The 24,591-nt window shown below is 43.2% G+C and overlaps 1 protein-coding gene across 3 annotated transcripts in view; it reads left to right on the top strand.

Annotated features, from left to right (window-relative positions):
- The window catches only part of nr3c2 (nuclear receptor subfamily 3, group C, member 2), a 382,882-nt gene that overhangs the window by 339,431 nt on the left and 18,860 nt on the right, over nt 1-24,591 (top strand). For all 3 annotated transcript variants that reach the window (XM_072256042.1, XM_072256041.1, XM_072256044.1), the window contains exon 7: nt 13,692-13,822. In XM_072256042.1, the coding sequence (XP_072112143.1) occupies nt 13,692-13,822 (131 nt within the window). The remainder of the gene's footprint in view (nt 1-13,691; nt 13,823-24,591) is intronic.

Below are 24,591 nucleotides of genomic sequence, written 5' to 3'. Positions count from 1 at the left end.
TGGGTCAACCGAGGTTTCCGAAGAAGAGCAGTAAATAAGTGGAGACAAGTGTGTACACCTACGTACATATAGGGGTTGTCTTTGGCTGAAGCTCTAGCTGTGTGTTTAATTCTCAATCTGTTGTGTAAGTGAGTTTTAAAATGCAATACACTGGGGAGCAATTCACTTTCTATTTTGATGATTGGTCTTTTCTATCCATGGGAACTGAATTGAATCTGTGGTGTTAGAGAACCCTAGGTGCTAGGTTTTGGACACAGGTGATAAAAGCCAGTAGCTGTTCCCCCTACAAAGGGCCAAAAGGACTACACATCAGCCAGATGTCCATCCTCTGGCCTACCACTAACCCTGACAACACAAATCTTTGCTAAGGTTGATGATAGGCAGAGGATTGCCAATATTTTTAAACCAGCAGAAGCTGGCAATTAAAGTTCTAGAAACATAAAAAAAAGATAGCCCCTTAGAGGATTAAATTGGAGAACTAAAAACAGGAAATAATAAAGTGCCAGCAAGTCTAAATAATTAATAGCGTAAAAGCTGACAAGTCCTCTGAATCTGATGGCCTAGGACCTTCAAAGAAGTGCCTGCAAAAAGAAAGATAGTGGGTGTGAGAGTTAAAATCTACCAAAACCATTAGACTCTGAAAAGGTATCAGAAACCTGGAAAATTGCAAATGCAATACCTCCATTAATAAAGAGGAATTCAGAAGGGAGGGCAGGTAGCATATCTGTCATTTGGGAAAATGGTGGAATCCATTACTCAGGAGGTAATTCGGGATATCCGGAAAATTGAAAAGCTAAGTAGTCAACATGTTTTTAATTGTGTTTAACCAGGTAGTTAAAGGTTCTCGGATGTAACAAACTGGGTGGATAAGGGACGTAGGAAAGTGGATGTTTTTGGATTACCAAAAGGCATTTGCTACTGAGAAAAGGTTATTAATATGATTAAATTATGGAGGGTTGTGGGTAATATATTGGCATGGATCAGGAATTGCCTAATAGAATGCTGAGAGTCAGGATAAATGGGTCATTTTAAGATTGGTAATCAATTAGTAGGCTACCACAAGATGAGAGCTAGGTCCTCGATTATTTATCATCTGTAATGATGGCTTGAATGAAGAAGCAGAGTATATTGCAGCTAGGTTTGCTAATGTAACAAGGATGGGTGGGTTAGCAAGTTATGAAGAATCAAAGAGGCTGGGGTATGGATGTTAAGTGAGTGGCCAAGAAGGTGGCAAGTAGAATATGCTGTGGGAAGTATTCAGGTTATATACTTCAGAAGGAAGAATGAAGAAAATCAAATTATCATTTATTATTTAAATGGAATAAGACCACAATATAAATTTGGGTGTCTACATATATAATACAGAAAGGGTTAGCTTGCAGACACAATGGAATGCTGGGCTGTATTGCCAGGAACAATGGAAGTTCTGTTTTGATACAGCTTTGGACTTCTTTAGCTCAGAGAGCTGGAGGAAGTGGAGGAGAGGTGGGTGCTGTATCTTTGGATATACTTCAGGCAGAGAGTTATGAATAGAGAATGAGAAAATTGTGATAGAGACAAAATTATTGAATGGTGGATCAGGCTCAAGCTGTTGACCCAACTCCCATTCTAGTTTCTTATGTTCTGATGTTGAATTGAATGAAGTTCACTGCTGTACACACCACCTCTCTCTCACACACATCAGCCCCGAACCCCACCAGCATTACCAAAGATAACACACTCTTGGTAGTTCAAGGATTCACACCAATAGCTTTATAGCAGTGCCCAACAGTAACACAAGTAGGTGAAAAGTTGCATCTTTTCTCACCCACAGTATCCATCAGATTGGGCATCTTGCCAGGATATCAGGTAGAAGAGCATTTCTAAGTTCTCTTGCAGAGATAAAAGACTAAGAGCCTGACACTCCTGGACTTTATCTCACAGTTAGTATCAACATTGTTCGCAGGAAGCTGGCAACTGACACTGATTTGTAAAATTGCTTCATAAACGGCTGATTGACAATGCAGGAAGAAGTGAAATCACTACAACATTTCTATTGAACTCCAAGCAAATAATAAGTTTTGGAATTGACTCAGTTTTAGCTTCTTGGCATTCTTCAACTTAAGTCAAAATTCCTCTGATTTCTGGCTCATCATAAATATGCCTGTTAATTTGTGAAATCCTGTCATGTGGAAAGAAGCAAATGTTTAGTAGATCAGAGAAAAAAAAAGTTTCGAAGTTAAACCATCACAACATTAAGCCAGCTGCCTAGTTGATAAGTTGGCTTCATTCTTTTACATAAAAGGTTCATAATTAAGGTGAGCCACTAATACATGCTGTTCACAACAGTTCTGTGGCTGTTGATACGGATTGAATAGTCATGCTTCAGTGAGTCTTTCAGCTGTGCTGATGACTTATGCTGTTACATCAAACACTTGGTCATTACAAAGATCATTTCTCAAGTTAACTCCTACACACAGGCCTGTGATTTTTGCCTTACTCTAAGACATAACAAGGATCTGATGAATGTTATTTATCTTTGATAACACCGCCACATTACAGAGCAGCAATATTGCATTCAACAATCAAATAGTGACTAAATTGCTGTTGAATGAAATAGTTAAAATGTATAAATATAGTTTTATCTTCTTTGTTGAAGAAAGGTGTTCTTCAGTTTTGAAAGGCATTCGCTGTGCATTCTCATGAGCTCAGTATATATCATGAGGTGAAATTTACATACTGTACATTGTCACTTGCAAACAAAAATGACCAAAAATACCAATACTTTAAATGTGAGACTCCAATACAGTCCTGCAGACTAAAGACCCATTTAGACATGCATGGTGGCTTTTGTTAGGCATTTCTGAATGACTGAAAACATGTGCTCGCATCCCTTAATGTGTAAATTGAATTCCTAAAATCTCAGAGTTTCATTGACATGTGGGAGATAGAGTTATGAATTTGTGATTGGTGCTTCTCTTTGCCAAATTTTAGAACTTCACTGGAATGCCATCTCCATCTGAAGCCTTGTTGTTTATCAGTTGGCATGTGGTCTGTTCAGTGATTTGTTGGTCAAGGATGTCAGTGAGGCTGGAATGGAATTCAGTCTAAGGTGCTCATCTTTGGATTGTGATCCAGTGGCTACTGATTACCTCTGTCTATTTGCCCTTCCGTTTGGCTTTATTAGAGTGGGTTCTGAGATGTTTGGGCCATAAAGGGCTTACATATCAAGAATCTGCACCAGTTAGGGTTACTAGAAAGTTGCTTAATTTCCAGTGCTCATTCCACCCACTATGTTATTTGGGTCATAAATCTTCATTTTTAGTTGCTTTCAGGTTTGTTTCCTTCAATGTATGGCAGAGTTTCCATTCCAAAAAAAAACATGTCATGGCTGTGCTTAATTAGCTTCTGGATCTCTTGGTAATTCTATCATACCAGTCGTCATATTCCCCAGTAGAGAAAACAATGGCAACTGCTGATATGGCAAAGCTCAGGATTGTCAAAGTGATGTGTACACACTCAGCAGCTCCATTTGGTTGGAGGGAGGGGGAGTCTATGAGGTGCTCTCTGGGAAGCGCTGTCTTTGTAGGGTCATTGAGATCTCCAACATTGATTTGCTTGCAACAACACTTCAGCCTCTGTCGCTGTTTAGGGCCAAGCTTTTGGAGGTAACAAAGCAAATTAGTCGAGTGGATGCAACCATCATTGTTTTGATTAGTAGCTTCACTTGCTTCAATCTATCGGAGAAACTCCCAGTAATGTGTAGCCTCCTGGTAGGCCTCAGGCTTGCTCAGCTCGCTTCCGTCTGGGGGAGCAGCCTTCGGCCCCGCCAAACTGGGTAATCAAGTTTGTGTAGATGCTGTGTGATGTACCTCACCCCACCAAATAACAGAGAGTACACCATATGTGATTAAATGATTACACTTTATAGATCTTACTGGAACTATGTAATTAATAGAGATACAATATAAAAGGAAAGTAAAAGGCGCCAGACTTACCAAAGTTTAACCACTCCATGCACAACCGTTGGAGCTCAATTAACGGAGTCTTCTTTCCACCATTCGATCCCCTCTGACCCCCTCGATCCGCCGCCTGGGACCAACCACGGTGGTCGACCACAGCGCGTCCAGCACATCCTTCCTCTTCGGTTCTCCTCCTGAAAAGCCCTGGGCCTCGGACTCTGTCATGGTTCCGATCCTCGCCCAGTTTACAGCATCGTGTCTCCTCTCTCTGTCCCCATCGCGCCTTCTGCCCAAAGCCTGCAAAAACTATAGCTTACAGACACACAAGAAAGAATAATGTCTATCCCAATTGGTTAGCAAACAAATACAATTCTCGTTATCAGTAATTATAACCCAAACAAGCTGCTACTGTGAACCACTATCTCCGCAGTTAACAACACAGGGAAGCCATTTTATTATAACATAACAAAGAAGCCATTTTATTAACCTTAGCAAGTAACATGAAAGAAGAAATCCCTTACACTCTCCCCCCACCAAATTTAGTCATGTCTTCATGACTTCTAAATAACTCGCCAACCCTTCCTGCAGACACAAAAACCCAATCCAGGTACAAACATTCACATTGCTCCCCAACAGTAGACCTTACGCCCTGTACCTCAGGCGCTACATAGGCTAGCCCTATCTGGGAGTTTCCTAATCCTCCGAGACCTCTGTACCCCCTCACCTAAACCCTTCAGGCTTGGACACTACTGGGGATAACTCGGGTCTGCTTACCAAATCCTCTCTCAATCTCTCACTTATGCCCCCACTGCAACTTGAAGCCCCCTGTCCCGTGTCCAGGGCCCCACTTCTTTTCCTTCAGGGTCCTGCTGTAACCCAGGCTGCCCTCAGATAACCCTCCTCACTACCCTGACTCAGTGGGAGAAGGGCCAAAAGTCTCTTCCTCAATCAAGGGGAAGTTAGCGAAAGGCAGCATGTACCACACATCCAGCACATCACCCTTCAAATCCGTATTCTTCCCCATTTCCTCGATTGGTAGCTGCTGCTTGATTTCTTTTCAACTGAAGCACTTAGCCTGGGCTGCCTCTGCAGCCTCTTCAGTCTCCTGCAATCGAGACGTCAGCTTCTTCTTTGACATCTCTGCCTCCACCCACAGTCGCAGCAGTTCAGACTCACGCTTCGTGTTCATCTCTGTCTGGGACACAGTTACACCACCAGCTTCTTCCAATCTGTTCTGGATCAATTTCTTGAGTTTCTGCTGATCCTTTCGAAGGTTGGTCATTGTTTTGTCTCTCTGCATTAATTCATCAGTAAATGACTGCAGTTTCGGCTCGGAATTCCGTTTCCCCGTCTCCACTTTGACAAGCATGGGCTCCAATTCTTCAGTAGTTGTCCCAAAATTATAGCACTCAGTCACCAGCCTGCATTTCTGAGCATTCAGTTCAGCGGTGCAAATCTCCTCTCTCAGCCAAACACTCAGGATCTGCATCCTTCTCCAGACCTGACACTCCGCCAAAGAAAGTTTTACTTCGTAAATTCTTTGTTGCCCAGGCTCCAGCACTCGCCTCGCATCATAATCCCCCAAGGCGAATCCAAACCCTAGGCGATCATCCACATACACCAAAACTCCAAACACCTCCACATCCCCCATGGCCTTCCTCATGCCCCTCAGGAAGGTTGCAGGGGCTCCGGATATGCCCTGTGGCATCTTTTCGGACCGGAAGAATCCTAGGGGACCTATAATGGCTGTCTTCTCCTTGTCGGCCTCACTCATCGGGATCTGGCAACATCCACTCCTCAGATCCAGCACATTAAACCACGTCGCAGCACTCAGACAGACCATCGCGTCTTCGGCCCTCAGGACCATATTCTGGTCAATGACAGTGCACCTGTTCAGAGTCCTATAATCCACACACACGCTGCCTACATCTTCCACGACTGCAGGGGCCAGTCGCCACGACCTCTCTCTCGTCGAGGTGTCTTCAGCGCTCAACTCCCCTCCCTCGTGGTATTTCGGAGTGTCTACTAAGAGGGTCTCACCCTCAGATACTTCCCCCGGGCTGTACCACCACCGGCTCTCGTTTAACTGTGGTACCGGCCCAGTGCTGCTACACACATCCTCACAAGCAGTTCGAAACACTGGATGCACAGACAATGCCCCCAAACAGCTCTCACCCACCTCCTCCTGGCAGGTCCCCATGCACCTCCTCATCAGCGGGGTGTTGGTCCCCTCCAGAATTGAAACACTGCCTGTCGCACCAGGGTCCGAACACATCAGCATTAATGATTCACGACCCTCTGACACCCACACATTGGCCTCCGAGAACTCCAGTTTCACTGACCAATAATCGTCTTCTGGATAATTCCCAGCAATGATATTCGGAATTTCCAGTGCCCGGAATGGTGTCAAGGGTAAATGCTTCAAATATCGGTGGTAAAACGAACTGTACAACAACTTGACCTGCGCCCTGGTGTCGAGGATGGCTTTAGCATAGCTTCCATCTATCCGTAACGACACACGGGGGCGTGGTCCCTTTCTAAGCCTTCAGGAACAGGGTCTTTTCCTTTCAGGAATTCCTTGGTACATTGCTGGGAATGTATTCCCCCAGAGACCCCAAGACATTCCCCCACTGGGCCTCCACTAAGTTTCCCGACACCTCTCTGATCAGCTGAACAACTGAGGGAGGGGCTGATCCCCTTAAATGATCCCCCTGGCACTGCAAACAAACTAGCTGCCCCCCTAGCCAGAGAAGACACACTGAAAGTTTTTCCCCAATCTCCTGACACAGGTATGGAAAGACCCCCAGGTGCTGCATTTTACTTCCAGACGAACCAAACGCATTTTCCCCTGCTTTCAGATAACTGGCAGCTGTCACTACAGGGTAATTGAACCTGACAGTTCTAACACCATCAACAGCCCGCCTACTCAAACTTTCAACCAACCTCTGCCGCTCTCCCTCAACCGAGCACTGCCACTCATCTAACAACTGAGAGATCCGTTCTGCCCACGTCTCGTACGCCTCCGCCCCTTTGGGGGTGGACATTATCCCAAAAACCAGGCGGAGCCTGCCATAGACATTTATTCGCAGACACTACCTCCAAATCAGACCACTCTTTCCTCTCTCTCCTAACCGTATGGACAGCCCATGGCCCCGCCTCACCCAGGACACCAATAGACACCGGCAGTCCCACCACCAACTCGTCAGCGCTAGTCTGGGCTCGAACAAAGACCTCCGAGGTACCAACAGCCACCCCACCCAACACGCATGCAGTAACAACCAGCAATCCCACAGAGACACACCAGCTTTCTGCCCTCGCAGCATGCATAATTTCAACAGGGCGATCCACAGAATCCAACCCCGGACAATGGCCCCCACAATGTAGCCTCCTGGTAAGCCTCAGGCTCGCTCAGCTTAGAGGGGAGCAGCCTTCGGCCCCACCAAACTGAGTAATTAAGTTTGTGTGGATGTCGTGTGATGTACCCCTCACCGCCAATTAACAGACAGCACACAATGTGGGATTGGACAGGATAGATGCAGGAAGATTGTTCCCAATGTTGGGGAAGTCCAGAACGAGGGGTCACAGTTTAAGGATAAAGGGGAAGCCACTTAGGACCGAGATGAGGAAAAACTTCTTCACACAGAGAGTGGTGAATCTGTGGAATTCTCTGCCACAGGAAACAGTTGAGGCCAGTTCATTGCCTATATTTAAGAGGGAGTTAGATATGGCCCTTGTGGCTAAAGGGATCAGGGGGTATGGAGAGAAGGCAGGTACAGGGTTCTGAGTTGGATGATCAGCCATGATCGTACTGAATGGCGGTGCAGGCTCGAAGGGCCGAATGGCCTACTCCTGCACCTATTTTCTATGTTTCTATGTTTTTGTTTCTTTGTATGATTTACAGATTACACTTTATAGATCTTACTAGAACTATGTAATTAATAGAGATACAATATAAAAGGAAAGTAAAACCCGCCAGACTTATCAAAGTTCGACCACTCCGTGCACAACCGTTGGAGCTCAATTATCGGAGTCTTCTTTCCACCATTCGATCCCCTCCGACCCCCTCGACCCGCCGCCTGGGACCAACCATGGTGGTCGACCAGAGCACGTCCAGCACATCCTTCCTCTTTGGTACTCCTCCCAAAAAGCCCTGGGCCTCGGACTCCCTCATAGGTCCAATCCTTGCCCAGCTTACAGCATCACGTCTCCTCTCCCTGTCCCCATCGTGCCTTCTGCCCAAAGCCCACGAAAACAATAGCTTACAGACACACAAGAAAGAATAACAGCTATCGCAATTGGTTAGCAAACGAATACAATTCTCATTATCAGTAATTATAAACCAAACAAGCTGCTACCGTGAACCACTATCTCAGCAGTTAACAGTACAGAGAAGGCATTTTATTATAACATAACAAAGAAGCCATTTTATTAGCCTTAGCAAATAACATGAAAGAAGAAACCCTTACAAATGTATGTATCTATTTTGTTTTTCTTGGGTCTGATGAAGGGTACTGCATCTGAGAAGTTACATGTTTTTCTTTCCTCAAATGCTGTTTGACCTGCTTAAGTTTCCAGCATTTCTGTTTTCTGTTTCTATAACATGTTGGCTCAGGGTGTTTTCTCCTACAAGTCTAGCCTGCAAGGCAATTCATCACCTTACCTCATTACAGATGAGGCAACTCATTATAGATATCAAGGAGCTTAATGTGCGGGTAACTACTGCCTTTGAGCTGTTTTGACACATCCTTTCAGACATCCCTTTATTCTACACCTCCACCCTTTGCCTGCTCTTCCACTGAAAACTAACTTGCATTTCTCTTCTTCCCAGTTTTGACAAAAATTTGCAGACTTAAAACATTGGTAGTTTCTCTTCCACAAACACTGCCTGACCTGCTGAGTTTTTGCAGCATTTCTATTTTGCTCAAATCTTCCTAGTTGGGGCATATGGACTAAAAACAGTGGTGTATTTGTTCCATAGAACAAGTTATTCTATATACACTACACTACCATGATTAGTCATGGTACACATAACATGTAAACTACAATGGGACATTCACTTATCCCACAGACTAGTTGCTGAGACACCAGTCTAGCTCATTCTTTATGGAAAAGAAATACCTAATGAAGAATTGTTCCTCTTCTGGTTTGACTTTATATAAGGTCAAATCAGGAGGAAATATAACCACTGTATAGTTATTAGAACTGACCCATCTCCTGTCCATCATGTCTCATTCAGGGCATCATTATCAAATTCAAAGTGAGTGAGATCCTAAGCTATATTAGCAGAGTGGTGTTCAAGTCTGTTGTTCTTAGGGGCTTTGCATGACAGTCTTGATGTTTCAAACCCCAAACTTCGAAACTTTGAGGCAGACAGACTGAGAGGGAAGGATGGAAAATGTTTGATAGAAGATGGTAGGTATTCATGTTAGTTTTTTTGCATTTTCTCCATATTTAATTCATTCACAGCATTGTGAAAAAGTTGTCTATATTTGCTCCTCCCTCTAACATTTGACCATTTATGGCACCTAACCCCTTTCAAACTACTTACAGAGTTCATAATGCTTGGGGAATGGTGATCAGTTTAACCAATGCAACATTACATCAAGTGTACATCTGTTCCATTTGAAGTGATATATTTGTTAAAGTGGTAATTATGGAAAATTCCTTACTTTTCTGTGAAGCTGATCTCACATTAAAACATACATGTTGATGCCTGAGGCAATTTGTATTGTGGGGTTTCATTCTCAGAGCTCTGATCTCATTATATATATTTCCAAAGTATAGGTTATTGTATCGTAGGGTCGACTGATAAAACATTTGTTCATTGTTAATCATATTTTGGTGAAGTTCCAAAACATAATATTTCTGAGTTTATGTTTTTTCTGTTTATTCTAGTTTCCCATGGCATGGAAACCAGATTAATAGCAATCAGTCGTGTTTTCTCATCTGTGTTTATTAAGAGTTAGACCGTTTCTTTAAGTGATGTGTAACTAGCATATCTGGATTGAAGAAAAAATTCAAAAGAGCCCTTAATTCCATATATGTGATTAGTGGTAGTTCGGCAGCACTGAGTGAAGCCAGACAGAATGGACTGTGAGAAAAATATTTTCAACTAGCATTTTTATTCCAAACTTACCTTTTGATAACCTAAAAGATACTCTTCATATGAAATTTTCAATTGAAAATTTGTTTCATTAATAAAAAATGTTGAGCCTGAAAATCTTTAGCTATTGTGATTTCCTCTCCTCTGACAAGGCAAGCTTTGCAAGGCCCAAGACTTGGACACACCCACACCGGGTGTAATGTTAATGTTTGCATGGGTTTTATCAACGTGGAGTCCCTGCTAACTGGAGTCTGGGGTGCTAAAAGAGAGCAGTCATGCCAAAACATGGACTTCCTTACTCTGGTCTAGGAAAAGGCAGTGACGAAGGTGATGACATTGTGAAGGTAATACAGGTCCATTTTGGGATTCTAGGCTTAGGGCATTATCTGAAGTCTAGATATTCAGATAAAACCGTGGATTCTTTTGGCTCTTTACTAATGGAAGCCTAATGCAGATATCAGAGAAGGATACTGGTCTTTTCCATCTATAAAAGCAAGCACACGCTGAACTTTACTATGAGGTCACCATTTTGATAGAAAAGGTAGAAGATCAGAGTAGGTTTTAAATAGTGAGTAGCTGAAAGGTTTTGGTGTTCTGCAGACTGGGTATACATGTAACAGAAAGTTAATATGCAGGTGCACCAACCAATAAAGGAAGCTGATGATATTAGCCCTTTTTATTGCAAAAAGATTGTATAGAAATGGAAAAACATTCCTGGTGAGCCTGCAAATGGAATGGTGTGTACAGGATGCCATATCTAATGAAGTAATCATTTACAATAGAGGATGTCCAATGAAGGTTCATCGGATGGATTCCAAGAATGGAGATGTTGTCCAATGACCAGAGATTGAGCTGAATGGGTATATGTTCTTTCAGAATGTAAGTGAGTAAGAGATGATGTCATTGAAAAATAAGAATTCTTAGAGATATTTAAGGTTAGATGTGATGATGTTTTTGTTTTTTACTTTGGCTCACTTTGGTTGAGGTTCATGAGACTGATTCCAGGAATGGAAGTGTTAACGTATGAGGAGCATTTGCTCTGGGACTCTATTCACTGGAGTTTAGAAGAATATGCGGGGTGGGGTCTCATTGAAATCTTATCGAATATTGGAAGGCCTAGATGGAGTGGATGTGTGGAGAATGTTTCCTTTAGTCAGGGAGTTTAGGACCAGAGGGCATAGCCTCAGAATAGAAGGATGTCCCTTTAGGACAGGAGGAATTTCTTTAGCCAGAGGGTAATGAATCTGGAATTCATTGCCACAGATGACTGTGGAGACCAAGTCATTGGGTATATTTAAAGCAGAGCTTAAGTGTTCTTGAATAGTTAGGACGTCAAAGGTTACAGCTTGAAGGCAGTAGAATGGGAATGAGAGGAATGATAAATCAGCCATGATGGACTGGCAGAGGAGACTCAATGGGCTGAACAGCCTAATTCTGCACCTGTGCCTTATGGAAATGCCGACCTTAAGGGGCACAGTCTGAAAATGAGGAATCAACTATTCAGGAGTACGAATGGAAAACATTTCTTCAGATTGGGTTATCACATTTTTGGAATTCTCTTTTCAAGATGGCTGTAAGGTGAGTTGTCGAGTATATTAACGACAGAGCCAATCTATTTTTAGATATTAAGAGATCTGGGGATACAGCTCTTGAATGGGCTTGGAAATTAACGATCATCTGCAATCTTACTCAATGGCAGTCAGACTCAAGGGCCTGATTGACCTTTTTCTGCTTCTATTTTCAAATAATTTTATTCCCAGATGATTCAATCTGGATTGTGTCCCGCTTTCAAAGCTCAAAGCAAATTTATTATCAAAGTACATAGAAGCCACCTAAGATTCATTTTCTTGTGGGCATACTCAATAAATCCATAATAGAATTAATGAAATACCACACCAACTTGGGCATATAACCAATGTGAAAAAGACAACAAATTGTGCAAATACAAAAAGAAAGAAATAATAATAATAAATAATCAATTAATAGCAAGAACATGAGTTGAGGAATCCTTGAAAGTTAGTCCATAGGTTGTGGGAACATTGAAATGATGGAGCAAGTGAAGTTGAGTGAAGTTATCCCCTTTGGTTCAAGAGCCTGTTGGCTGAGGGGTAGTAACTGCCCCTGAGCCTGGTGGTGTGAGTCCTGAGGCCCCTGTACCTTCGTCCCAATGGCAGCAGCGAGAAGACAGCATGACCTGGCTGATGGACGTCCCTGATGATGGATGCTGCTTTCCTGTAACAATGCTTAATGTAGGTGTGCTCGATGGAGGGGAGGGTTTTACCTGTAATGGACATGCCAAATTTTTGCAAACTCCTAAGGAAGTAGAGGCACTGCCGTGTTTTCTTCCTAATTGTCTTACATGCTGGGCCCAGGACAGGTCCTCCAAAAATTAAACACGGAGGAACCTCTGATCCTCCGATGAGGACTGGCTCATGGAGGTCTGGTTTCTTCCTCCCAAAGCAAATAATCAGCTCCTTGGTCTTGCTGACAATGAGTAAGAGGTTGATGTTATGGCACTACGCAGCCTCCTGTACTTTCAATCTCCCTCCTATATACTGATTTGTTACCACTTTCGATTCAGCCTATGATAGTGGTGTCATCAGCAAACCTAAATATGGCATTGGAGCTATGCTTAGCCACACAGTCAGAAGCGTAAAGCAAGTAGAACAGGGGGCTAAACACACAGTCTTGTGGTGTACCTGTGTTGATGGAGATCGTGGAGGAGATGCTGTTGCCAATCTGAACAGACTGGTGTCTGCAAGTGAGGAAATCGAGGATCCAATTGCACAACGAGGTATTGAGGTCGAGGTTTTGAAGCTTATTGATTAGTTTTGAGGGGACAATGGTATTGAATGCCAAGCTGTAGTCAATAAAGAGCACCTAATGTATGAAAATTTGCTGTCCAGATGTTCCAGCATTGAGTGAAGAGCCAATGAGATGCCATCTGATGTGGGCCGGTTGCTCCAGTAGGCAAATTGGAGCAGATCCAAGTCACTTCTCAGGCAGAAGTTAAGATGTTTTATCAGCAACCTCTCAAAGCACTCATCACTGTGGATATTAGTGTTTCTGGATGATAGTCATTGAGGCAGGTTATTATGTTCTTCTTAGGCATCAGTTAAAGTGAAGTCTGCTTGAAGCATCTGGCTACGTCAGACTGTGGAAGCGTGAGATTAATGATCTCAGAGAACACTCCAGCCAGTTGGATCAGCACAGGTCTTTAGCCAGGTACCCCATCTGGGCCATATGCCTTTCGTAGGTTCACTGTCCTGAAGACTGCTCACACGTCGGCCTCCGAGACTGAAATCACAGGATCATCAGGAGCTCTGGGAGTCTGTGATGAGTCCTCCATGTTTTTATGGTTAAACTGAGCTTAGAAGGCTTTGAACTCATCTGGAAGCGAAGCCCTGTTGTCACCTATATCACCTCATCTAACTTTATCAGAGGTGATAGCATTCAAGCCCTGCCACAACTGTTGAGCATCCTTCATTGATTCAAGTTTAGTCCACAGTATTACTCTTGGCAAATCAAAATCCCTGTTTCTAACAGTTGGAAAAGATTGATACTGAAATTTCCAGCATGGTACATCTATATTCTTCCTAAATATTACAACATAATTTTAATTAAACTCTTTGGATTTATTCAAACAGACAGCGGATGCAGCGGTCAGCAATGTATGAACTATGTCAAGGGATGAAGGGCATCAGCATTGAATTTGTACGCTTGCAACTGACTCACGGGGAGTTCCTGTGCATGAAAGTCCTCCTCCTGCTCAGCACAAGTAAGTTACACGTTCACTCTTACTCTGTTTAACTTTGTGAAAATTAATTGTTCTTCCAGGAAATATTATGCTGAAGGCTGAGATTCATGGTTCAGTAACTAAATTCTTGCTGAACTAATGTTGAGTAAATGAACATTATATACCAAAGAGAAGAAGCAATGAGAAACAGATATTTATAAGCAATTTGAGTTATTTTGATGTTTTTATCAGTTGTAGGCAAAATCTTTCTGTTTACATAGTTGTGTCGTTTGACACCACAGTATCTAGACTGAGTGTGACACAGAGAAAAACTGAGAAACAGGTAACTGAGCCTCAAGTGATTCAAGCAGGAAGCATCGGCAAGAATGGAAATAGAGAAAGCAAAGAAAGTATTAATTGTAAATAGGTGGTCTGAATGACATCCTTCGTAAATTGGCATTGTGACGAAAGCAGGACACGTTTCTTAAAAATTCTTTTGTCTCTGTAATTAAAGCCATAGATAGTTGCAATTTAAAAGTATTTAATTGCTTACTTTACAACATAGCAGAGAAAAAGCAGTCAAATTTTAATTTGAATTGAATTTTCTTTGAAATAATCAGAATCTGTAGGAAAGACTGTTTAAATTTAGTACATATGAAGTGTAAACTGAGAAGGAATGTGATTAATAGGATCTGTGAATGACATATGTTCCTGGGAAGCATTTAAAGTTTCTCACTCCAATAGTTTGGAATTAGAATGTTCCATTCTAATTCCAAACTATTGTGAAATGCCACAAAAGCAGACCTGGGAGAGAACCCCCACAACACACTTTTAAGTTATTTTTCTGGATTATTTATGACTAACGAATCTCTGTTTCGTTGTAGAACATACATATAAAACTCTTTTAAGTTGTCCTGGCAGGTCTTCTAACCAGTAATAACACTTCAGGATAATGTTTCAGATTGGAAGAGCAGTGTGGGATAGCTTGTTGGGTGTGCGTGCTAATCATGGACAAAGGAAGTGTACGAATCTTGCATTCTGCAAAGTATTTAATAAATGCCATTCAATAACTTTGTATTTGTTTATGTGCAGTATTCTGGGAAGTTTTTGTGTTTAATTCCACTTGCTTATCTACTTTAATAATACTGCGGCCCTTTAGGGGTGGGGGTGGGCGTAGTCGAGCGTTCCTAATGATCAGCACGATCTGTTGTTCTTGTGTTAAAATGCTTTTGTGGGATTATGGTGGGAAGTTCCAGTTCATTTATTGTTACGTTTTAGCTTGAGTTGTACAGTTACTCGCTTGTGTGTTTGTGGGTCACCTGGACTGTAACCGGGGTGTGTGATCATTACCTCCCCCGTCTGTATGTGACTGAGGGGGTTCTCTCCCAGGTCTGCTTTTGTGGCATTTCACAATAAAAATGGTTGTTGAGGTTAACGAGCTTACTCATCTGTCATCATGGACTGAATGCTTGCCACATTGGTGTCAGGAGTGGGAATAGAAACTGACGACAAGCTTGAAGAGCTACGACGTTGGATGGAGCACCTTAAAACCCAGGGAATAATCTGAGGGACTGAACTGTATGCCTCCCCCCACGTTCCCGGGCTGGGATCATGAAGACGGGACCCAGAGGGAGGACATGGGAGCCGAGTATTGTACCTTCCAAGGGAGCCCCGAAGGAGCAAACGTTCCCAGGCTCCCCAACCGAGGGGGACTCAGCGGAGTGCATCAGCCGCAGCGGGGATCCCAAGACACCACAGCTATAGGAGAACAGGGAATGTGGCAGGCACCACTGACGCCATCAGAGCAAGAGGAAGACCAAAGGGTCTCAACAATTCAGGCTACAAGATCCCCAGATACAATGATACCAGCCGCCTGGAACCTTACCCTGCACAAGCCAAACATACCACATGGCACGACGGGTGGAGCCCCACTGAGACAGTGGTGCATCTTGCCCTGGCGCTGGAAGGGGACCCCCCTCGACCCAATGCCAATGGAGCAGTGTGACTACGGAATCCTTGTAGCGGCACTGTCGTGTTGTTTCAAGCAGAGGCCATTGGAGGAAGCAATGAGGGCAGAACTAGGCAGCAGGTGGCTCCATGTGGGAGAAAGCCCGAGGCATTTGTAGCAGGGCTCCGCCACTGTGCTCGGCATGGCTAATCCCAGTTCCCTCCTGCAGTCTTTGCATAAGTGGCTAGCACGAGAGGGCACAGTTTTAAGGTGCTTGGAAATATGTACAGAGGAGATGTCAGGGGTAAGTTGTTTTTTATTAACGCAGAGAGTAGTGAGCGTTTGGAATGGGCTGTCGGCGATGGTGGTGGAGGCGGATACGATAGGGTCTTTTAAGAGACTCCTGGATAGGTACATGGAGCTCAGGAAAATAGAGGGCTATTGGTAATCCTTGGTAATTTCTCAGGTAGGGACATGTTCGGCACAGCTTTGTGGGCCGAAGGGCCTGTATTGTGCTGTAGGTTTTCTCTGTTTCTAAGTGCTGATGCCAGAGCGCCTTTGGCAGCATGTTCGGCATGAAGCAATCTCTGTGTGGTGAGGCTGACCTTGAGGCCCGGGACCGCCCCACACCAGCGGCGCTTCAGGTGGAAGCCGGTGGCGAGGTAAACCTCCCCACCATTGACAGCAAGCAGGTGAGTGATCTCACGCTGCCCCGGGTGAGCCATGGCTAACAGTGGGACAGCAGCCGGAGTGGGCCACCCTGGATCCGGAGACCAAAGCCCTAATCTCAGAGCGGAGAACGCTGGAGGTGCGCGATCGGTTGCTGTTGTGGCGGTGGTAGTTTTCCGGCAGTGACAAACATCTCCCGCAGCTAGTGTTCCCCCGGGGGCTCTGTGCCATGGTGCTGTGGTCAGTGCATGGGCCATTTCAGGGTTGCAGAGAGCAAGCTACTGGCCTGGGTACAGGCAGGGCGTGCAGCTGTTCGTGCACCATTCGCCACAATACTTCTAACTTCTCAGTGGAGCGTAGTTTTATAGACATACTCATAATTGAGTTATTTAACTGTGACAATTATCACATTCAAACAAACTCCTTACCCAAAGTTTTTGTAGATGTGCGTACTTAAATCTCAACAGGGGTGAGGGGTAGGCCAGGAGAATTCTGGGGATCGGAAGCTGCAGAATATTAAACAGAACGTAGAACAGTACTACACGGGGCAGGCCATTCGGCCCACAACATTGTGCCGAACCAGCAAATCAAAAACACGCAATCCCTCCTACCTACACCATGTCCATATCCGTCCATCTTCCTACATTCATGTGCTTATCCAAACGTCTCTTGAAAGCCCCTAATGTATTTGCCACTACCACCATACAAGGCAGCGCATTCCAGGCATCCATACTATCTGAGTGAAAAACTTACCCCTCACATCCCACCCTCACCTCTGGTATTAGACATTTCAACCCCGGGAAGCAGATATTCTCTGTCTACTCCTATCTATGCCTCTCATAATCTTGTAATCTTGTCCTCAGAAAGGTTCCAATGATCCAAGAACTTGAAACCCTGACCCCTTCACTATCTCCTCAGCCACTCATTCATCTGTGCTGTAATCCCAATCCCACCGGCATTAACCTGTGGCACAGGGAGTAATCCAGTAATTACAACCTCGGAGGCCCTTCTCTTCAGCCTCTTTCCTAACTCTATATACTCACTGCATAGGACCTCTTCCCCTTTTCTGTCTATGTCATTGGTGTCAATATGCACCCTGACCCCTGGCTGTCCCCCTCCCCTTTAAGAATATCCTGCAGCCGCTCTGATACATCAGGGACCCTAGCAGCTGGGAGGCAGCACACCATCCTGGTGTCTCCTTTACGGCTACAGTATCTCCATTCTGTCCCCCTAACTATTGAGTCCCCTGTAATTAAAATAAAACTGAAAATAAAATTTGAGCATGAGCTGAAAGGCTCATTTCTTAGCTAAGCAGTGGAACCATTGCAGGAATCTAAAATTAAATGTAAATAACAAGTTGAACTTGTACAGGCTTTTATTGTGGATGAAGACGCCTACAGTATAACTGGAATAAAAGTTAAACAACAAAGCAAGGAAGACAAAACTAGAAGATTAATAAAGGAAGTGGTTTTGAGAAGGTGTTTTATGGGGAACTTCTCTGGAAAAGGCATGCAAGTGGTTGAGTATATTAGCCTCTGCAGAGATTTTGTTGCAAATGGGGAGCCAAGATGCAGAATTAAGTTCTTAAATTAAGTCTTTCTTACCGCTTGGAACTCCCCCTTGATCCTCTGGTCTTGCAATTGCTGCCTTTCTGCGAGGCAGAGCAGGATAGGAGCAGTGGTTTAGACGATGGTAATTTGGTGTATTATTGTCAGATGTACCAAGGTACACTGAGAAATTTGTCTTGCACTTCGTCCACACAGATTGTTGTATTACAGTGGTGCATTGAAGTAATACAAGAGAAAGCAATAACAGAACTCAAAATAAAGTGTTACAGTTACAAAGAAAATACAGTGCAGCTGGAGAATAAGGGGTAAGGATATAGTGAGGTAGATTGTAAGGTCAAGAGCCTATCTTATCTCACTGGGGAACAGTTAAAAGCTGCATTTGAGCCTTTGGTATACACTTGCAGGCTTTTGTACCTTTTCCCTGATAGAAAGGGAGAGAAGAAGGAATTTCTGGGGTGGATAGGGACATTGATTATATTGGCAGTATTATCAAGAGCATGAGAAATGCACGCAGAAATTGATTATGTTGCATTGGTTGGATTTTAATCAATTTCTTATTTTAAGAATAAAACATATTTCCACTTTTTCCAAATGCCTTTGATCATCAGACATATTTAGAAACAGTGGCGCAGAGGTTCCTTCCAACAAAGTGCATTTAACATATGCAACCTTTATGCAAATTATTCTGAATGAAAATGAAGTAAAAATAAACACAACATACCATTTCATTGAATGTTGGTAACATCATTCAAGTGAATGAAGCTGTGCTAGATGCGTAGCTGTAGCCAGAGTAAGGATGGGGGGGGAAGGGAGAGGGAGAGCCAGATGCAAAGTGCATCCAGCCCCATGGTTCACTAAAATCAGGAACTGTCCTTGGACTTGGTGGTGTGCTGAGGCAAGGAGTGAGTAGCCACCTGCACCGGCATCATATCTCCTTTCTGCACACGCTGAGAACTGCACTGCACTTAGCTATCTTTTTACCATGCCATCTGGCGTTCAGCATGATCCAGCACAATGTCCCCCATCTTGAACCATTTCCTTCAATGCAAAGGAATGGAAACACAAATGTGGAATTCAGGTGAAGTTTGTAAGTCTTTTTTGAAACGCCCCTTAATGTCTTACACCAACTTGGTCAAATAAAGCTAAGATTCCAGATCACACCAGGACATTTGAACAGGGGTTATCAGATGTGTAGAGTTCCACTGTTCTTGCCGATTAGTGTGAGGCAGCAAAGCAGAATGTGCCCCCTTCTATAAATGTTCAGCCCTGCTGTCACTCAGAATCCACAATGAAAAACGCACATCATAACGATATGAAGTACTTGAAGTTATTGATCCTTAAGAATTTACACTACATTCACATTGATCATATTTATATTTGTAATAGTGAGTACTAAGAAGCCAGTTATTAGATAACATTAATGTGGATAACAATTTTCTGTTGCAAGTAACATTTCAGATTATCCTTCTACATACAGTAAATAAATTAGTAATTTGAGAACCAGTGAATGAGAGGGAGAGTCATGGAACACTACAGCATAGAAACAGGGCCTTAGGCCCATCGTGTCCATGCCAAACTAGTAATCTGCCTAGATCCATTGACCTGCATCTGTACCAGAATCCTCCATACATTTGCCCTCCATGTACAGTACCAACCAAATTTATCTTAATTTTTTTTCCATGGGCCCAAATCCCGCTGCAAGCTGTCACAGCCTTCCTTGCTCTCCACTACACCCCCAATCTTGGTGTCATTCACAAACTTGCTGATCCAGTTTACCAAATTAACATCCAGATTGTTGATGTTCAGTAGAAGAGGACCCAGCATTCCAACGGTCACAGGCCTCCAGTCAGAGAGGCAACAATCTCCTGCCACTCTCTGGCTTCTCCCGCAGAACCAATGTCTAATCCAATTTATTACCTCAACCTGAATGCCGAGTGACTGAACCTGCCATGTAAGATCTTGTCAAGTGCCTTGCTAAAGTCCATGCAGACAACATCCACTGCCTTGCCTTCCTCATCTTTCCTGGCAATTTGAACTATTCGACTGAACATTCTGTACACTTGCGTGAATAAACAACAAAGTTCAAAGTAAAATTTACCACATTCATGTCACTGCATACAGCCCTGAGGTGAGTCTTCTACGTGCAGATTTAATAGAACAGTAACTGTTAACATCAGGAACTATAAACTGTAAACAAACTCTGCAAATGCTGATATAAGTAAATAGCAATAAATAATGAACATGAATTAATATAACAGAGTCCTTAAATGAGTGTAGCTATCCCCTTTTGTTCAAGAGCCTGATGGTTGAGGGGTCATAACTGTTCTTGGTGTACCTCCTACCTGATGGCAGCAGTGAGGAAAGAGCATGCCCTGTGTGGTGAGGATCTGTGATGATTAATGCTACTTTTCTGTGGCAATGTTTCATGTAGATGTGCTCAACGTTTGAGAGGATTTTACCCCATGATGTACTAGGCTGCATCCACTACCTTTTGTAGGATTTTCTACTAAAGGCATTGGTGTTCCCATACCGGGCCATAGAGCAGCCAGTCAGCACACAATATAGAGGCTTGCCAAGTTTTTCGATGGCATGTTGAACCTCCGCAGTCTCCCGAGGAAGTAGAGGTACTGTCGTGCTTCCTTCACAATTATATTTATATGATGGGTCCAGGACAGGTCTTCTGAAATAGTGACTCCCAGGAATTTAAAGTTATTGACCCTCTTCACCTCTGATCCTCTGATGATTACTGGCTCATGGACGTCTGGTTTCCCTCTCCTGAAGTCTAGAATCAGTTCCTTGGTCTTATTGACATTGAGTGAGATGTTGTTATTACGCCACCAGGCAAGTTTTCCATCTCCCTCCTGTGTGCTGATTAATTACCCCCTTTGATACAGCCCACAACAGTGGTGTCATCAACAAACCTGTATATGGTGTCGGGGATGTATTTAGTCGCAGAGTCACAGGTGTAAAGCGAGTAGAACAGGGGCTAAGTACACATCCCTGTGGAGCTCTTGCATTGATGGAGATTGTGGAGGAGATGCTTTGGCCAATACAAAATGACTGGGGTCTACAAGTGAGGAAATCCAGAATTCATTTACACAAGGGGTATTGAGGCCCTGGACTTGGAGTTTACTGATTAGTTTTGAGGGGATGATGGTGTTAAATGCAGAGCTGTAATCGATAAAGAGCAACCTGATGTATGCACCTTTGCTGTCCAGATGTCCCAGGGTTGTGTGAAGAGCAAATGAGATAGCATCTGCTGTGGACCTGTTGCTTCACTAGGCGTATTGGAGCAGATCCATGTCACCACTCAGACAGGAGCTGATATGCTTCAACACCAGCCTCTCAAAACACTTCATCACTGTGGATGTAAGTGCCGCTGGGCGATAGTCATTTAGACAGGTTACCACACTCTTCTTGGGCACTATTTGAAGTATCAGCCAGTTAGTCGGCACTGGTCTTCAGTACTTGGTCAGGTGCTCTGTCTGGACTGGATGCTTTGGATTCACTCTCTTAAAGACAGCCCACATGTCATCTACGGATACTGAGACCAAAGAATCATTGGGAGACATGGTTCCTCCTTGTTCTGGTGGTCAAAGTGAGCACAGAAGGCACTGAGCTCATCTGAAAGTAAAGTTCTGCCCTTGTCTATGTCTGATGTCTTTGAACTTTAAATTTCCATTGGAACTTTAAATATTTTAATGCATAAATACAATTATCACTATACTTCAAAGAAATGATTATGCAGGAATCAATAACAGTATTCAGTATTAACAATAATAAAGCCGTCTACTTTCACTGTTGCAATATAAGCCACCTGAGGTAAAACAGAACTATTTTTGACTTCATCCTAATAACATAGTTTGTGTACTAATTACACTACTTCATTCTAGTTATACAGATGCAAAGGCGTACTGCTGAAATTTGGAATATCAAGATACTTGAAGGGATACTTCACGGGGGATACTTTATGTGATACTCTATACTTTATTGTCGCCAAACAATTGGTACTAGGATGTACAATCATCACTACGATATTTGGTTCTGCGCTTCACACTCCCTGGATTACAAATATTAAATATTAAAGATATATTAAAAATAGTTAAAATTAGTAAATATTAAAAATTTAAATTATAAATCATAAATAGAAAATAGAAAAATGGGAAGTAAGGTAGTGCAAAAAAAAACCGAGAGGCAGGTCCGGATATTTGGAGGGTACAGCCCAGATCCGGGTCAGGAACCTTCTCCCGGAGGGAAGAGGGACGAAAAGTCTGTTGGCTGGGTGGGTCGTGTCCTTGATTATCATGGCAGCACTGCTCTGACAGTGTGCAGTGTAAAGTGAGTCCACGGCTGAAAGATTGGTTTGTGTGATGTGCTGCGCCGTGTTCACAATCTTCTGCAGCTTCTTTCGGTCTTGGATAGGACAACTTCCATACCAGGTTGTGATGCACCCTGAACACTATGAATCAGGAACTATCTCCAGCACAGCAGGAATATTGCAGCTTCAGAGCTCTATGCAAAATCTTGAACTAATTCAGCAAAGGTGTGAATAGGAGTGGGGTGAATCAAGGACACGAGAAAATCTGCAGATGCTGGAATCCAAGCAACACACACAAAATGCTCTAAGAACCCAGCGGGCCAGGCAGCATCTATGGACCAGAATAAACAGTCGGCATCTCAGGCCAAAGCCCTTCACCAGGTCCTGAAGAAGGGTCTCGGCCCAAAAAATTGACTGTTTATACTGCCTGGCCGGCAGGGTGAATCAGGGTGCAGGCTTTATATAACTGTGATAAGCATGCTGACCTGCTCTGCCAGTTGTGCTCAGTCAAATTATTTATTTACTTGGCGATACAGAGTAGAGTAGGACCTTCTGGCCTTTCGAGCTATACCACACCAGCAACCCTACACCTCTGATTAACCAGAACATAATCACAGGACAATTTACAATGACCAGTTAAACCGAACCGGTACATCGTAGGAGTAAGCTGGAGCACCTGGGGAAAGCCCACGCATTCCACGGGGAGGGCACACAGAGACTCCTAGCAGAGTGGTGCCACAATTGAACTCAGAACTCAGGAATATCCTGAGCTGTAACAGCATCGTGCTAACTGCTGCTCTACCGCTGCACCGTTATGTATTAAGATAATGCTAGATGCTTTCCGATTGCGTACCTTTAACACAGGATTCAGGATAATGATGACATACTAAAACACTGAGCTTTGGCACTGGCATGTTCCTTGATTGCAAATGTAAGTCACCAGGTGTATAACATCCCTACAGTGAAGAGAAAGTTCATTGCTGCATGGCATATAAGGGGTGATTGATAAGTTCGTGGCCTAGGGTAGAAGGAGATGAGTTATACAGCTCTCATTACATGCACATGTAGTTCAACTCTTTGAGTGATTATGCAGAAAGTTTGAAGTTAATAACTCATCTCCTTCTACCTTAGGCCATGAACTTATCAATTACCCCTGATGAGTTATTACTGGTAACTTCAAACTTTCTGCATAATCACTCAGAGAGTTGAACTGCATGTGCATGTAACGAGAGCTGTATAACTCATCTCCTTCTACCTTAGGCCACAAACTTATCAATCAACGCTGCTGTGGACACTTTCTGGAGGTCCAAGATCCGTATGCTCCACGACCGCTGGGCTAAATGTTTAAATGTAGGAGGGGACTATGGTGAAAAATAAATGTGAGAGGTTTTCTAAAATTGGCTCCTTCTACCTTAGGCCACAAACTTATCAATCACCCCTCGTATTTTCATTGTCAGTCATGTATTCCCTTTACGAGAGTTTACAATTGATCTGGGCATTATTGCTCTGCATTTCTAAGGCTATGACAGCCACAGGGATGAATGCTTGTATTTTCTGATAATGGAACCTGTGTATGTAGTCAGTAGAGAGGAATCAATCTACTTTTAACTTCATTAGAAGAAAAAGTCAGCCGATTTCATCCAAATTATTGAGTGAGTTCATACTGGTTGCCTGCAAGGATGATTAAATTAAATGTTATGAAATGCCATGAGTGTACATCATGACCTGCCCTCGAAAGGAAAATTATCATCAAGAAGAGCCTGAATTTCACACTTAGTAAACTGCTCAAATTCTGGGTGTGTGCGTTCTTTGTGGATTAGATAGATGCTTTATAATTACACACTGAGGCCAAACAAAAGCAAAGTACTACAAATGAAGAAAAACTGAAATCAATAGAAAATACTGGAAACGCTTTTGTAGTTTGGCTGTTTTGAATCTTCCTTTAAGCTCTTAGCTTTCAGTCATTATATTTCCTTGCGTTCAGGGTAATAAGTTATTTCCCACCACTGATGAAATTCTGGTAAATTTCTAAACCTCCCACTCTGGAGTCACCTTAGGGCTTACAGGTAACGTCTTGTCGCAAGAGCTTTGGTTGTAATGCTTGAGAAAGTGTAACAGCTCAGCTTATACCTCTGCTTTTGTTTTGTACGCATATGGTTTTCCATTGATAAATTTCTCTAGCCTATTATCTTCAGCAACTTTACTCCCAATAGAGGAGAAATATGTATCTCTATTAGTCATCGTTGAAGAAAAAATTACCAATTTGAATGTATTATTCCCCCCTAAAGACAAGTACAAGACTGGATCA

Source organism: Mobula birostris, chromosome 4 (assembly GCF_030028105.1).
Source record: "Mobula birostris isolate sMobBir1 chromosome 4, sMobBir1.hap1, whole genome shotgun sequence".
NCBI classification, from domain to species: Eukaryota; Metazoa; Chordata; class Chondrichthyes; order Myliobatiformes; family Myliobatidae; genus Mobula; species Mobula birostris.
This window is presented reverse-complemented; position numbering and strand designations above follow the sequence as displayed.